Source organism: Crocodylus porosus, unplaced genomic scaffold, assembly GCF_001723895.1.
Source record: "Crocodylus porosus isolate Cpor-Errol unplaced genomic scaffold, CroPor_comp1, whole genome shotgun sequence".
NCBI lineage: Eukaryota > Metazoa > Chordata > Crocodylia > Crocodylidae > Crocodylus > Crocodylus porosus.
In genome coordinates this window covers 105,934,885-105,950,685 of record NW_017728947.1, presented here as the reverse complement: position 1 = coordinate 105,950,685, position 15,801 = coordinate 105,934,885, and the positions used below count along the sequence as shown (strand labels likewise).

General features: G+C 44.9%; 1 protein-coding gene across 1 annotated transcript in view; it reads right to left on the bottom strand.

The window, feature by feature from the left end:
- Positions 1–15,801, bottom strand: part of KCNH5 (potassium voltage-gated channel subfamily H member 5) — a 262,762-nt gene that overhangs the window by 231,482 nt on the left and 15,479 nt on the right. The window contains exon 2 of the mRNA XM_019550852.1: positions 1,600–1,723. Within this exon, the coding sequence (XP_019406397.1) occupies positions 1,600–1,723 (124 nt within the window). The remainder of the gene's footprint in view (positions 1–1,599; positions 1,724–15,801) is intronic.

Sequence of the window (15,801 nt, the reverse complement as noted above, 5' to 3'; positions counted from 1 at the left end):
CAGCACATTCAGCAGCAGACCCGGAAGTGGACCAGAAGCACTTCCAGTCCACTTCCGGGTCCACTGGGGAGCACGCAGGGGGACCCCCTGCACCTCCCCCCCCCCCAGCTTGGTGACTGGTGCCTCTGGGGTCTGGGGATGATCGCCACTTGGCAGCAGACCTGGAAGTACTTCCAGTCCACTTCTGGATTCGCCGCCAAGCACACAGGGGGGCCCCCCGCAGTCCTGTGGGACACTCCATCTGCCCCAGCATTGCAGCGTTCATGACCCATGCCTAGTACCTCGAGGTATGTAGAAAAACTTTTAAAGCTGTGTTTATGTCTGAATCGCTGTTTCCCTGTATCAGCATCGAATCTTCAGATTTGGATTCGGCCGAGTCGAATCAGGGACAGTGATCTGAATCATCTAATCAAATCACTATCCCCAATATGGGCCAAATCTGAATTGAATATGGCCCATTTCACACACCCCTAAAAAGGCAGTCCAGTCGTGGAGCTTCCCTAGCCCCACTGCATCCCCAGGGTGCTTCAGGACATGCCATGGCTGGACAATGCCAACCCCTGTCCTAGGCACTCAGTTGTAAGGGTTTATGACCATAAATTACAGCTGTCCTTTCCTGACTAAAGTAGGGGACAAGGCCTCCTGCAGACAAATGCCCCCAACGGCATAACCGTTCATCTGATAACACAGGGATGCAATCTGAACATTATGGGGGTAAAGGTGAACATGAACCACAGAAGAGTCCCTTTTGACTTAACAACTAGAGGAAATCAGGAGGGAATTTGTAAAAAAACACAAACAATAAAAAACTCCTACCATGCATATGGACAGAAGTCTCTTTGTTAAACTCAAATACCCCATTTCTCCTTAAAACTCATGACAGGGCCTAATTCTAATCTCACTCATACAGGTATGAACTGTAAATAATTAAAAGTGAAGGGAAAAATAGGCCCACAGTCTTAATAATTCTATTAATGCTATTAAAAAATCACCTTCATTCTGAAATAAAGGAAGATTTATTCAGGTTTTTAATGTTCCCCCTGGACAAAATACATCTTCTTCCATTTACTGTTTGTAACATTTGTACAGTTACCAAAAGCTACACAGTAAGTTATGAGTTTAAGAACTCAGACCCAGCAGCTAATTAAAAGAAAAGCTTATTCACCTTCAAAGCACGTTTGGTAGCAAACAATGTACCAGATTAAAGACAAATCTGTATCATAAGAATTTTTTTCTTTTTATTTAGGGCTTGAACCTACGAGATCATGAGCACTCTGTCCCTGGTCTAACAAGCCATACAGGTACGTGCTTACCTTCAAGTACCTGAGCAGTTCCACTGGCTTCAGTGAAACTACCTATTCAGTTCAATGGAGTAACTCGTTTGCTTGTAGCTAAACAGTTGCTTAAGGGCTTTAGCGGGTCACGGATAAGCTAATCAGGACATAAAACCTTCATAGCTATAACTTATACAGACTGCTTCGGCATCATAAACAGTTTGTTTTTAAACAAAGGTTTTTGAGATAAAACATACCACCCAATACAGTATTAATTTTCACTCGATACGCAGAATTGCTTTTCAAATAGGCAGAGGGTACATACCTGCAAGTGCTACTTTTCTGCATCACGTCAGCTCGATGATATCCAGAGAGTTTACAAAAACCGTCATTACTATAAACTACAGGCCAGTCCACAATCTGGGCATTTCCCAGTAAAAAACTTGATTCTAAAAAAAAAAAGAAGAAAGAGAGGGAGAAAGGTTTGAAATTAACTGCCATACAAGATTAACATCCTTGTGCACGAAGCAACTGCAAAGTTACACATGATAAGCAGACATGAATGTAATAAATAAATGAACAAATTAAAACGTGAGGAAATTGGGATGTTGAATTCCAAAATGAAAGGCTTCTTCTAGTTTTGTTTCTAGTAGGATTCATTGTTTATTTGACACAGAAGTACTGAAATGGGAAGCAACCCTTATACAAGTCATGGAGTAAATGCCAAGATAAGAATCACTAATTATTAACATCTGGGTAGGACATCTCTTATGACTCATTTCTTCATTTACATAAAATCACATCTTGAGGTCAACCTCAGATTATGCTGTAAACTGTGTTTTTAAACGATAAATTGTTTGTGTGCAGAATCAGTGACAAGCCTGTTGAATTATAACAAAGACAAGTACAAATGCTGTGCTTTTGACACTCAAGGTTCCCCAAGTATTTCACAAACCTATACAGAGGCAATCACCTGTGGGGTGGATGCTGACAGCTCATGAGCAAAGAGAAGATTGCAGAGATGCACAATGTGCTATATCATGCTTTACTTAAACAGATCTTTAATATGAAAGCGATAGGAGCCCAAGGAAATCAGAAGATTCAAGGCTGAGCTTAAATAAAGCCAACAATAAACAACAGCTAAAGACAGCAAGTCCTTAGTTCAAAACACAAGAAGTGGCATTCGTTTGGGTGGCATAACATTCACGACTCCAGTAACAACATAAAAAGGTGAAGTTTTTTAAGAAGGCTGAATTATTTAAATACTGCTTCAATCATCTGCTCCTGTTTAGTGGATGCCAACAGTTTATATGCATGGACTGAAACAGGCACATTAGGAGACGGTCCTAAAATAGCTTTTATTTACCAGTTTGGACCAATTCCTCCTCAAATCCTTTAAGCAAGGTATTTCAGAAGTGATAAATACTCAGTTTCCTCAAATGCACTCCTATGGCATGATGCCTTCATCAGCAATGCACACGTTCCTAGTACAGGGTTGTCAGCATGGTCCAAAGCAGGTTCTCAAATTACAGTCCGTGGCCAGATTGCAGCATTGTACAAATCAGGGCTGCGCGACTCGTGGCCTACAGGTGGTAAGTGGCCCACAAGGGGTTAATATACAAACCCCTGGCTGCTGCCAGCTGCCATTGCCACCCTTGCTCCAGCTGCTGTGGTGGCAGTGGCCCGGGTCTCTAAGACGAGACCACGTGGCAGGAGGCCTGCTGGCCTCACAGCCCTCGTGGCAGCCGTTGCAGGGAAAGGATGGGTTGGAAACGGCTTGGGCAGTGGTGGCAACAGGAAGGCTCGCACAGCAGCAGCAGTGGGTGCGAGGGAAATAATGCTGTTTGGGTGGCAGGGCTCGGAGCCCCTGCAGACCCACGGCACGCAGCCTGTGCAGCATGTGGCCCAGGGTCCACGGCCTGTGTGGCGTGTGTTCCCCAGGGGCTCTAAAATTGGATAGTCATGGTATAAATGTTTTTTGCAGCTATGGACTCAGGAACTGTGACTACCAGACTGGTGCATAAGAGCTAAAACAGAGCCATGACAACTCCCTAGTGCACAAAACTGCAGTGAAAATAAAAAAAATACCCTTCTCAGCACAGAGAAAAATCAGAGAAAACGCCAGTGTGGAATTTTTCACAGTTCTTATAATAGCTAAAGAACAATTATGCTGACTGCTTTTATTTTTTCAATACAGTTATGTAAGAAAAGATAATCAAGAAACTGCAGTTCAGCTTTGCTCTCACTCATGGTTTCTAATCTTGAATGTAGTAGCATATCTAATCCAAACATTGTTCTATTGAATGTGGACAATATTCTGAAAAAAGGTGTTGAGTTTTTTTTCCTCTCTCTCTCATACTTTACATCCCTGAACTGTTGACTAAGTACTCTGAAGATTTACTGAATTTTCACATGGGAAGCACAGTGAAAAATATTTAAGGAAAACTGAGGGAAGGACTGGAGGTTTGGGTTCTGTGAAATTTAGTGTTTGTAGACTCATGAAATTTGAGTTGATCAAAAAAGTGTTTTTATGAGCTGCTTTTAAAAACCTTGTGAATTTTGAGGGTTCCTGCTTTGCAGCATGAAACATTTGTTCATTCTGAATTTCTACGGAATGCACAGAAGCCCCAGACTCCACTGTATTACCGCAACACAAACAAGAACAATATGGCTTGAAATTTAGACTGCTGAAGTCAAAGGAAGTTTTGCTATTCACTTCAAGACAATTATAATCTTACCCATACAGTCTATTCCAAGGACTTCTTTTCCCCCTCTCCTCTCTAGTCTGAGCACAATGACTGCTTTTCACTCTGCACCATATTCATCCTGTTTTTAAAAGGGATTTTCCCCCTCCTTACCCCATTTATTCACTTGCTGTACCCCATTTATTCACTTACTCTTTAGGCAGAAGTTATCCCAATAATATTTGGGTGAGGGTTCAACATTTAAACCAACAGTATTTAACCAGGTATAATATGAGATTGCCTGTTGCTAACTGCTGTGGTTAGAAAAAAGGATCAAACAGGCTGCAGAGCAGAGTCCATAAACACACATCCCAAAAAAAACACACATCCCAAGAAAATCATAGTGCAAAAGAGATGTTTAATCTTCAGAAACATTATCAGAGGTTCTTTAGGAGAACAGTTGTTTTATCCTGGCAACCCAGCTACAGTCACAAGACATGTACCCATCAGTAGCACCCAGTGGCATTTCTAAATCTGAATGCGAGATTTTTGATGTCTTGATTTGATTTGTATGCAGTGTGTTTGAAAGCCACCCGCGCCCATTTACAAGAAATACTGATGTTTCTGCAAAATTGTCACCCCCAATTAATTCCAGGTAATCCCAGTAGCCTGGAAGCTAACCACAGATGTTCAAGATTCTGGTGTGAAATCTGGACGTTCCTTTGCAGGACGATCCAATGCAGGGAGAGAGGGTGTGACGTTACAGATATTATGTGACTTCTGACCAAAAGCAGGATTGATTTGGTCAGAAAAGAAATTACTTTCCTTTTTTAGGATTATCTTTTCTACGTAGTTTTTGACATGACCAGATGAAAATGGAGGAATACACTGATCATCAGAAAGGAGCTGACCTTTGCTATTATACACTTCTTTTAGCTGACTCACATACAACATTCCTCAAGGATATCATGTAGCTTTGAGACACATGGAGGGGAAGACAAGAGGTCCCATAATCCAGTTAACTGGTTACACAAATCTGCCAACAGCTAAATCTCGATTCTAGATCCCTGTTATGTAATTGCCTGAAAATGCAATCTGCACAGAATAAGATGGATGTTACAGTCAACATCAGACATATGGCGTGCTTGATATTATATTTTTGAACACTTAAACTGCATTACATCTTGGGATTTCAGCGTGATCAAGGGTATTTATTAACTATGCCTGACCAAATCCATACAAGAGACTTAATGGAGTTTGATTGATTTTTCATTAAAAATATGAAATCAAGCAAAATGTTATGAGCAATGCACTAACTCAATCGTTATCAAAAAGCTCAGGATGAAGGAAAACAAATATACAAATTATTTTTATTTTTTATCTTCAACATCATCTCTCAACATTTGATAAAAGAAAGGCAGCATGTACGCTAGGGACAGACTTTCAAAAAGGCCTGAGCCTGAATTGATTCAATCTTTGCAGATTGGTCTAACCTGCCTAGGTTGAACCAGTTTGAATCCACACATTCCCTCTGGGCTGAAGAAATGCAGGCGCACACCTGCAGTGGCTCAGGCTAGAAGCCGGGGGAAGAGGGGGAAGCGGGCTAGAGAAGCCCTCCCTCCCCTTCTTTAGTGCTGAGCAGGGTGTGGGGCAGGGGTATGGCCAGGCCACAGCAGGATACTCAAATTAAGGAGGTCTGCTTGCACCATCCTCCCTGCTCAAGGGGCAGGTGTGTTGCCAGACCCAGCCAGCACTCTGATGCAAAGAGGCGTGATACAGTGCATGCATCTGTTGATGATACTGAGCTTTTCAATCTCCCTCTCCCGTCTGCAGAAAACCTGATAGGTGAGGGACCCATCAGGGAGCTGATAACAGTGTTTATCAGCCCATCAACAAAACAAAAGCCTCTCTCATTAGTTCAAGCTCTTCTTAAACACCTTTTTCCAAGGAAGGAAGGGATAAACATTACCAGCTGACCTGCTGATTAGCTCTAAAAAGCCCTGAGTGGACACTGTTCTGTCTGCCTGTCCCAGTGAATTGAACACTCACACACACACACACACACACACACACACACCCCTCAGCATTAGCTAGCATACCACATACCTAGGGTCCATGGGACTGGGCTTTGTGCTGTGGGAGATGGGAGGGAGGGAGGAAGGGGGGCACACCTGCTTAAGCAGTGAGCAGCAAGGTGGGGGGGGGTGAGAAGAGGCAGGGGGAAGCCAGGCAGATCCTGCTGTACCTGCAGTGGAGCTCTGGCTAGGGAGCAGAGGGGCAAGACCAGCCCTGATCTCTGGAGCAGAGATCACAGCCCAGGGCTGCAAAGCATCAGGGCTGCTGCAGTGGTTTAACTTAAACCAGGAAGGGGTCTGGGACAGGCACTACATAAATTGGTTTGACCCAAATCAGTTAAGCCTGACAGTACATTCAACCAGGTTTATCTTAAATCAGTTTCAGCCATTTTGAAACTGGTTTATTTGCACTGAACTTATGTTCTGCTACAGGTTAAAACCAGATTCTGATCCCTTAAACTGCTTTGTGTGTAATGTCCGTCCCTAGCCCCTGCGTTTAAAATGTTATCTAAAACATGCTGCTTTAACAATATCATGTGTCAGCAGTCTAATATCCCAACTACATGAATGCGTACTTTGATACAAAACTATATTTCACTCAGTTTTATTCATGAAAGAGTTCTTTTTCTCCATCAAAGACACATCACCCTACTTTGTTTAATAATTCTTTTATAGTCCCTATGATGTTTAGGCTTTTCCTGAAAGAGGAGGAAAGAAAGGAGTGGTGGGGAATTACCAAATTTTACAGGATAACCAGAACTTCTACATAAATTAAATTTAGCTGCCCCTTCTACATGCTGGAAGTGTTGTCACCCATTGTCGCATATATTTTTTTCCTAACAATTCTATGGAGATATGTGCACAAGGATTTCAATAATTCTGAAACCCCCCCTCCAGAAGTACACAGATTAAATAGAGATCAAGTACTACATTTAATATTCAGCTGTTTTCAGTAAAAAAAAACAAGAACAAAAACAAAAAAAACCAACCTCTTCATTTTTATTCACAAAGCAGTATTAATCAAGTATGCACTGGACAGTAACTGTGGCATGACATTACCTGGCTCTCACAAGGCTGTGTCCACCAGTGGCCAAGCAGAAGTAGAACCTGGGAGTTCTTGCTCTAAATCCTCTATGTAACAATGAATATTTATATTTCTTTTGCCATGTAACCTTTTCATCACCATATGATGACCTAGTGGGAGGCATAACATAGCAGCTGACGTGGGTTCTGCTGAGTTTGAGACAACTGTTTTGTGTCATATTAGCTCAGATAATTATTAGGGCTGTGCAAAGCTTCTGGTGGTGATTTGATTTAAAGGAGATTTGGCCTGATTTGGTGGCCAAACCTCTGAATCCAAATCAAATCAGGGGACCAATTTAAAGGTCTGAATCAATTCAAAGCTCTCCCTGGTGGCTGCAGCAGGGAGTTGCAGCCACTCCAAGCTGGAAAGTACTAGAGGCAGGGGAGAGACCCCTGGGGGAGAGGGGAAGGGACCTTGGGAGGACCCCTGTCAGCCCCCCCAGCCCCTGCATGGCTGTCCCTTCCCACCCCAGCTTGGTACTTTAAAAAAAAAAACTCTGGTGCTCACCGAGTGCTGCCAGGCAATCCCCACTGCCCCACGCTGCATGGGGGGCTCTGCCACAAGCCCCCTCAACTCCCCCCCTGCTCTCCTGACCACCCCCCCCCACAGCTGCCCTGCCTGCCAGGGCTCTGGCCCTTTAAGAAAAAAATAAAACTGAGAAAAGCCCCAGGCCTCACCATTCCTGGTGCAGTCTTGGGGCTTCAGGGGCTCCTGCAGAGCCCCCCACATGGCACAGGGCAGTAGGGATCGCCCCCCCGCCAGCAGGCGCGATGAGTCCCGAAGTTTCTTCAGAGTTTTTTTTTCCCTTAAAGGGCCAGAGCTGGCCCATGCAGGGCACCCATGGCGGGGCTGGGGGAGTAGGGTGAGAGGTTAGGGGGCTCATGCAGAGCCCCCCACACAGTGCAGGGCAGTTGGGATCGCCCCCCGCCCAGCAGCATCTGCTGAGCTGGGGCTTCCCCCCCCACCCCCAAGTGCTGGGAGCTGGGGTGAGCGGGGCAGCCAATGCTGGGCTGGGAGAGGGGCAGGGGATGGGCCTGGCCTGGCTTGGCTGATCAAGAGATTCAGCTGCTGCTCAATCTTCAAATCAGATTCATCCGAATGGAATCAGGACAATGATTCGAATCACCAAATCAAATCACTGTCCCCCCGAATCAGCCCAACCTCAATTTGAAGTGAATACTAGCTGCTTCGCACAGGCCTGATAATTATATCAAGGAGGAACATCTAGGTTCCTGCAGTGACCATAGTCATAACAGCTATTCCTGGACTACATTTACCTATTTGCCCTGGTCCAACAATTTTGCAGCCTACTTGGCTGCCTTCCTAACTAAGGAATTTCCAGGGTATCCATCACCACTGTTTCTGCCGCTAAGATCAGCATTGTGTTGCTACCGGTGGATTCTGCTTTTCATTTCAGTTAAATCTGATTGCTACATTTGCTGAGAAGTGGATGAATAATATTAGCTTTGGTTCTTCTCCATCTTCAGTTGTTGCAGGACAGTTTTGGCCAAGACCCACGTTATGTTTCCCATTCTAAACACTCATGGGTTCTTTCTGAACACCCCTGTGCCACAGCCAAAGACCTCTGAAGATGATATTTTGGGTGCTGCACCCTTCAGCTTAAATTTGTCATTCTACTGCTGAGAAGAGGCAAGGAAGTGGTTAAGCAGTCTCCCCTGCTGTCCAGACCCTCCACAGCACCACAGCCGTATTCCCAACAGGCATTGCCCATTACCAACACCCCCCTCCCACCCACACTGGAGCATTTTAACGTGTCCCCCCTTAAGGGTCTTCTTTCTCAAACGAATAGGGCTAGCCTCTTTAGTGTCTCCTCACATGGAAGCCCCTGCATACCACTTAATCATCCTTGCTGGCCTTCTCTGGACCTTTTCTAATTCTTACGTACCCTTTCAGAGGTGTGGGCACCAGAACACAGTATTCAAGGTGTGGACACACCAGGGATTTCTAAAGGTGCATAATGATGCTTTCCGTGTTGTTTACAATTGCCTTAATAACCCCTAACATTTTCTTTGCCTTTTTGACAGCTGCTGAGCACTGAGCTGATGTTTTTAGACAACCATCCACAATGACCCTCAGACCTCTTTGCTGTGCAGTAACTGGTAACATAGAACCCATCAGAGTATAGGTATAATAACAGTTATTTCTGGCCAGGTGCACCACTTTACACTTATCTACACTGAATTTCATCTGTCATTTAGTTGTCCATTCGCTCAGTCACGCCGGATCCTTTTGTACTTTCTCAGAGTCTGCCTTGGTCTTCATCACTGAATAATTTTGTGTCATCTGAATACCTGGCCACCTTGCTATGCACCCCCTTTTTCCAGATTGTTTATGAATATATGAATATGTTAAACAGCACTGGTTCAAACCCAAGTCCCTGGGGAACCCTCCTTTTTACTTTTTTTCTGTCCTGAAAACTGACCGTTCTTTGCTTTCTATCTTGGAGCCAATTTCTAATCCACAAGCGGACAATCTCTGTAATCCCATGACTACCTAATTTAGCTAACCGCCTCTGATAGGGGAGCTGGTCAAAGACTTTTTGGAAGTCCAAATATAGTGTGCCCCAATCCACCTGCTTACAGACACCCTCAAAGAACTCTAGTAGGTAGAGGAGGCATGATTTCCCTTGGACAAAGCCACGTTTACGTCTTTCCAGAGAGTCATGTGTGCTGAACTTTTTTTTTTTAATTATTTTTTCAACCAGTTTCTCAGGCATGGAAGTTAGGCTCACTGGCCTGCAGTTCCCCAAGTTCCCTCTAAAGCCCTTTTTAAATACTGGAGTCACAACACTGACAAGCCTCAAGTCCTCTGATACAGAGGCTGTTTTTAGTGCTAGCTTGCATTTCCAATCTGAACAATGGAAAAAGAGCAATTTCCAATCTGAGCTCCTTCAGGACCCTCGAGGGAATGCCACCAGGTCCTGCTGATTTGCAACTGTTTAGTTCATCAATTACACACACATACACATTAGGTCTGCGTGAATAGGGAACTATTCAATTCAGATTTGGCTGATAAGGAGGACAGTGTTTTGATTCGGATCACCGTCCTGAACTGATTCACCTGAATCAGCTTTGGAAGATTTGGTGCCGATTCAGACAGATTCGCGATTCGGATCAGCCAGGGAGAGGCAGGCACAGCCAGTCGGTTCTCCCACAGCTCCTCCAGCTGTCTGCCTCTCCCCAAGTGGGGAAGCCATGGAGAAGCCCCCCCTTGGCTGCCCTGCCTGGCCCCAGCCTCCGAGCACTCTTAAAAAAAATAATAATAATAAAAAAAAATAAGAAGCCCCACACTAACTGCATGCAGGAGCAGCGACTGGGGCCTCTGGGTGCTCATGGCAGAGTCCCCCGCACAGCACAGGGCAGTGGGGATTGCCCCCCCCACCTGGCACCTGCATGGCAGCATGGCTCGGCAGGGTGCTACGCACTGTCTGGGAGCTTGGCAACCAGAGGTCCCAGTCACCGCTGCTAGAGCCAGTGAATGCGGGGCTTTTTTTAAGTACCAAGAGGCTGGGCCAGGCAGGGCAGCCATGGGGGCTTCTCCCGCGGCTCCCCCAGCTGTGTCTGCCTCTACCCCGGCGTGGGGAACTGCAGGGGCTCTGCCCTGCTGCCACTTGCCCAGCTGGCTTGGGAGTGCAATGCAGGCGTGGCTCACTCCGGGTGGCAGCAGGGCATAGCCCCCACTCCCAGCGCTGCCGCGCCCACGCTAGCAGTGGGAATTAGGGCCCTGATGCCACATGCCAGCCGGTGCAGAAGGGCGTGGAACGCGGGCACAGCAGCGCTGGCAGGAGGGGCTATGCCCTGATGCTGGCTGCCTCCTTCCGCCTGGAGCAAGCCGCACCCGCATCCCTCCCCCCACCCTGCCCCAGCTGGGCAAGCGGTAGTAGGGCAGAGCACCTCCCCCCACCCCAACAGACTTGTCAGTTGCCTATTTAGACTACAGCCAAATCTTCGAATTGGCCGAATCTTTTTCCAAAACTTTTCCAAATCGATTTGGATGCTTCGAATCAATTCAGAGCTTTTACATGGTCTCCCAATTCCATTTGGATTCAGAAATTTGGTCCGTGAATCGATCCGAATCTCCTCCAAATCGATTCAGCTACCAAAGCTTCGCACAGCCCTAATATACATACACAAACACACACGTGCATGCACACACACCGCAAACTTTCATGAGCTATAGCCCACTTTATCAGACGCTGTGAAAGGACATGCAGAAAGCAAAGTATAAGGAGTGAAAAATTAGAATACAGAAGACAAGGGAAGTAGAAAGGGAGGGAAGGAGGTCCATTGGGTTATACGGGGACAGACCGTCTCACAGGTGCCTGGATATTAACGCATTGAGAGTTTTATCTTTTCAGACTCATGCCTTAAGTTTGCTTCAGGAGAGAATAAGGAGTAAGCAAAAAGGATCTGTGAACAAGTGGGAGTCACTTGTGTGTTTTCTGGATTGGAAGAGCAACTGGTGTGGTGCCCACACGCACCCAAGATTAAACCAATCTAATATGAAGGTCATGGATATTTCGTCACTATAGCTAGAAAGAACAGGTACAGTATCAGGAAACCAGGCTGCTTCTCTATTGATATTTGGGTTGTAAAAAACAAACAAACTCTGTAATACTCAGATGAGCAGAGAAGTTCAGTATTTCTGGCTACCCTTCACAAACAGGTTCACTCTTTTCACTGGATGTGAGCTCCAGACTCAGATACATCGTAAGTCTAAGGAAGGATAGGTTTAGAGTGTGCATTTCAGTGCACAAAGAGTTTGGACGCAGAAGCGTCTAAAAATGATTCTTCCTGGACCACAGAAATTCAATCTCTAGTTGGGACACAGATGAATCCCTTTTTATTTTAGTTTCAGGAAATGCGAGGAATTCCTATTTTAGGTTTTCTTAGCTTTTAGCAAAAGAGTAAAATTAGTAAATGTTACAAATTAACCCTAACATATATTAGTTTAGAATGAAGAGAACTCTACAATAAAGAACTAAGTAAAGAAAAATATAGCAACATTCAAAGTAGCCTTCATTCTTGCATTACCGAAATGGTACACACGTAATTTCCAGACATTTACCTAAAAATACATAGCCAAAGTGAACCCTGCTCATACTCCAAAAATTAGTATAACAGCTCTTCGCATATTGTGGAGCTACTCCCATGAGCACAGATTGCAGTACAAAGCCCTGGAGATCTATATCACACAAGTCAGATTTTAAAAGAAATGTACAGTTTTATGAGCTGTAAGTGATACCCACATCCTCCACCTCTCTGCATCCTCCGTGAGGCCCCTGGCAAACTGTGCACTGCTGTATGCGAGAAAAAAGACATTATTTCCTGGGCTATGCAGCACTGAATTTGCATGAGACAGCTGCTTTTATGTTACTGCAAAATATGACACTTGTTTACTTGTTCTATAAACTTCACCTATCTGGACCATTCTGTATTAGTATCCTGCATTCAGCAGTGGTCAAATTCAATAGACTAGTGGTCTTGACCAGTACAGAAAATTCTCTACCCCTACGTTTCAAATTAGCAAACCGACAATAGATCCATCCCTGAAGAGATGAGCACACAGCTACCTTTAAAACTTTCATAATGGTTGTGCGGAAATATCTAGTAATATATTCAATCTTGCTTGGATTTCACTGATGTACTGAAAATGCACTTCCCCTTTCCATCTCCTTAGAGATAAGAGTCATTTTTTATGATTTCTAAGCTTGTCTGATGGGCTACCCCAAGTTATTTTTCCTCCATGCCCCCTGGTTCACATGCTGCAGAAAACCTGAAGTGCAATTCTGTGGGATGTATAAGTTATTTTAATAGATACTTGTAAAGCCCTGATGTCTGTAAGAAAACAGGGATGCAGGTCTCAAACAAGTGACAAGCCTGTCGCGAAAAGAGTTCCTATAACATCTTAGGTAAGTCAGCAGGTTTCTAATGAGTTCATATTCATGAACTTTAATACAGATGACAAGTAATTGTGCTACCAAATGAACACAATTAGCAAATGTCCCATGGTTCATGTAAATATTTCTCATGCTTCTATTTTGCATATAAACTGCTTTACATTAAAAGGTAGCAGTCGCCTGTGTTGTTCAGAACTGTGCTTTTAATCTTATTTTATATGATGTTGCAACAGCTAATTTTCAGCTTTCTGCTGGACCCAAGAACCTCACTTAAAAAAAAAAAAAAAAAGCAAGCAAGCTGTACAAGTTTTTTTTTTTTTCCCCAAACACCTCAAAGTATTATAAAAATGCACATTATGTAATGACGGGAAAACAAGAATACCTAAATCATTCTAAGAGATGTGTTTAGTCAAGTGAAAAACATGGGCTTCAATGATCTTTTATTAGGAATGCTCGAGTATAGTTTGCTGGGTGTAAGAAAAATCACCACTTTGTACATACATCTCCTCCCATGAGAATGTGCAGCTAACATTTTAAGGAACCGGACAGGTCTGTTGCAATTAGAAGATGTACAAAATCAAAGATTCAATAACACAAGCAGAAATAAGAGTAAGTTTACAAAAAAAATTCCCCACATGAATAGACTCCTAATCCAAGCAATTTTGCACGTAGCTGTTCTTCAAACGTACTGCACTTCCTACACAGAGCAAGCACAGCAAGGGTCTGACAGACTGCACGGAAATGCTTGGAATTTGATTTCAACTTCGGCTGGTTCTTAACACTTCCTTACAAAAGCCCCAAACCATTTACATAACTGTCAATCAACTGTCCCAATAACCAAACAGAGTTCAGCATATTCCTGCAGTCTGCTCTCCCTACTGTTGCAAAACTCACGGGATTTTTGGGGGGAAAAAAAAGAGAGAGAGACTTGTGAGAATTTTTTATCACTCTCTATTTGATTTTCTTTCAGGCAATCTAATCAAGTCCTGACGCAGACAAACAATGATGTTCTACTGAACTTCATCCACGGACCTTTTCAAGTGCTCAAACTAAGTCATGCAGTCTTGCAGAATGCAATAAAAGATCCTAGTTCTGCAAGTTGATCTATAAAAGCAGAGTTCAATTAAAGTCAAGGGGCCTCTGCACAGATGGAGTGGTTTACCCAAGTGGAACAGCTTGCAGAAGCAGAGTCCAAGTTAGGGGTTCAATGGTTCTCTTCCTTTTTGGACTTGAGGCACCTCTCCATAATTTTTGTGAACTGAGTGGCACAGAATTTCAAAAACTAATTTATAGGTGACAGTGCTCTTACCTCCTTGCACAGAGGCTAGGCAGCAGGAATGGGGAATCAGCCAGGCAGGGACAAGCTAAGACTGCACTTATCTGCTTAATTCCTCACATTTCTGGCAGGAAAGGCCTCTTGGTTAAGAATCACTAGTCTAAACACTGGCATAGTGTTGCAGATCACCCATTATGTTTGCACCAAAAATTTCCCTTAGGCTTGGGATAGAAGTTACACATAAACCAGTTGAAGTGAGCAGAAATTGGTTTAAACCTGCAACAGAAAGATGTTCAGCAGTGGTGGCCTTAGGGCTACTGAGCCTGGGCAAGAAAGTCATTCGGGGCCCCTTAGAGGCTTAATTTTGATGACCTATAAGCCCGTCAGACATTTTTTATTTCAATTTTCATTGCAGTTTCATGGATAGGGCAAAGTAAGTATCTTAGCACAATACTGATAATACAAATATTCAGTGTAATTAATTTTTATTTTTATGAAGCGTGGGGCCCTGGGCAACCGCCCAGTTTGCCCTCCCCTAAAGCCGCTACTGCATTCAGTGCACATAAACAAGCTTCAAAATGGCCGAAACTGGTTTAAGATAAACCTGGTTGAATATAGTATCAGATTTAACTGACTGAGGTCAAATGAGTTTATGGAACTTCTGTCCCAGACCCCTTCCTGGTTTAAGTTAAGCCAGAGTCACCCAGCATCCCAGCGTGCTCTTCCATTCTGGGCTGGGCTGTGCCCTCTCCTCCAGAAAGCAGGGCTGGCCCCACCCCTCTGCTCCCTCGCTGCACCAGGCATGGGGGCATGGCCAGATGCTGCCCCCGCTAAGGCAAAGGAGAGAGGGAAGAGGTTTATTCTAAAGATCCATCAGTCCAATACTGGATCGACACCAATATAAAGAAAATTGATCATATCAGACATTGGCCTGATAATTTGGCTGATAAATGCCCGTGTGCGCACAGCTGCAGCACAGCACAGCCGGGCAGCTTGAAGAGCTGCATGCAGCTGGTAAGAAGGGAAGGTGCAAGGGGGAGCGGATCAAGGCTCCCACAGTGAGGGAGGAGTGCAGCTGGGACAGGGGCTAAAGTAAGCCTTGGCAGAGCAGGTGCAGGATGGAGTGGTGGCTCATCTGAGTGGGCGGCTCCCACCGCTGCATACCACTCAAGCAGGAGCCGCTGGTCTGCTGCTCATCCAGCGGCTCCTGCAGCTGCTCCCGCCACTCATCCAGGAGGTGCCCCCATATCTGCACAGGGCATGGTGGGCTGGGAAGAGCCCCACACAGCCCTAGTCTCAGCGCACCCCACCCCACGCAGATCTAGGGGCACACCCCCCCCATGCTTCCTGGGATGTGTGCGGTGGCAGGAGCCGCCGTCCCCTCCCTGTGCCCCCCAGATGAGCTACCACTGTCCTACACCTGCCTAGAGGGCAGCACTTCCTCTAGCTCCTGTTCAAGCCCCACTCCTTCCTCACCACGAGGCCTTG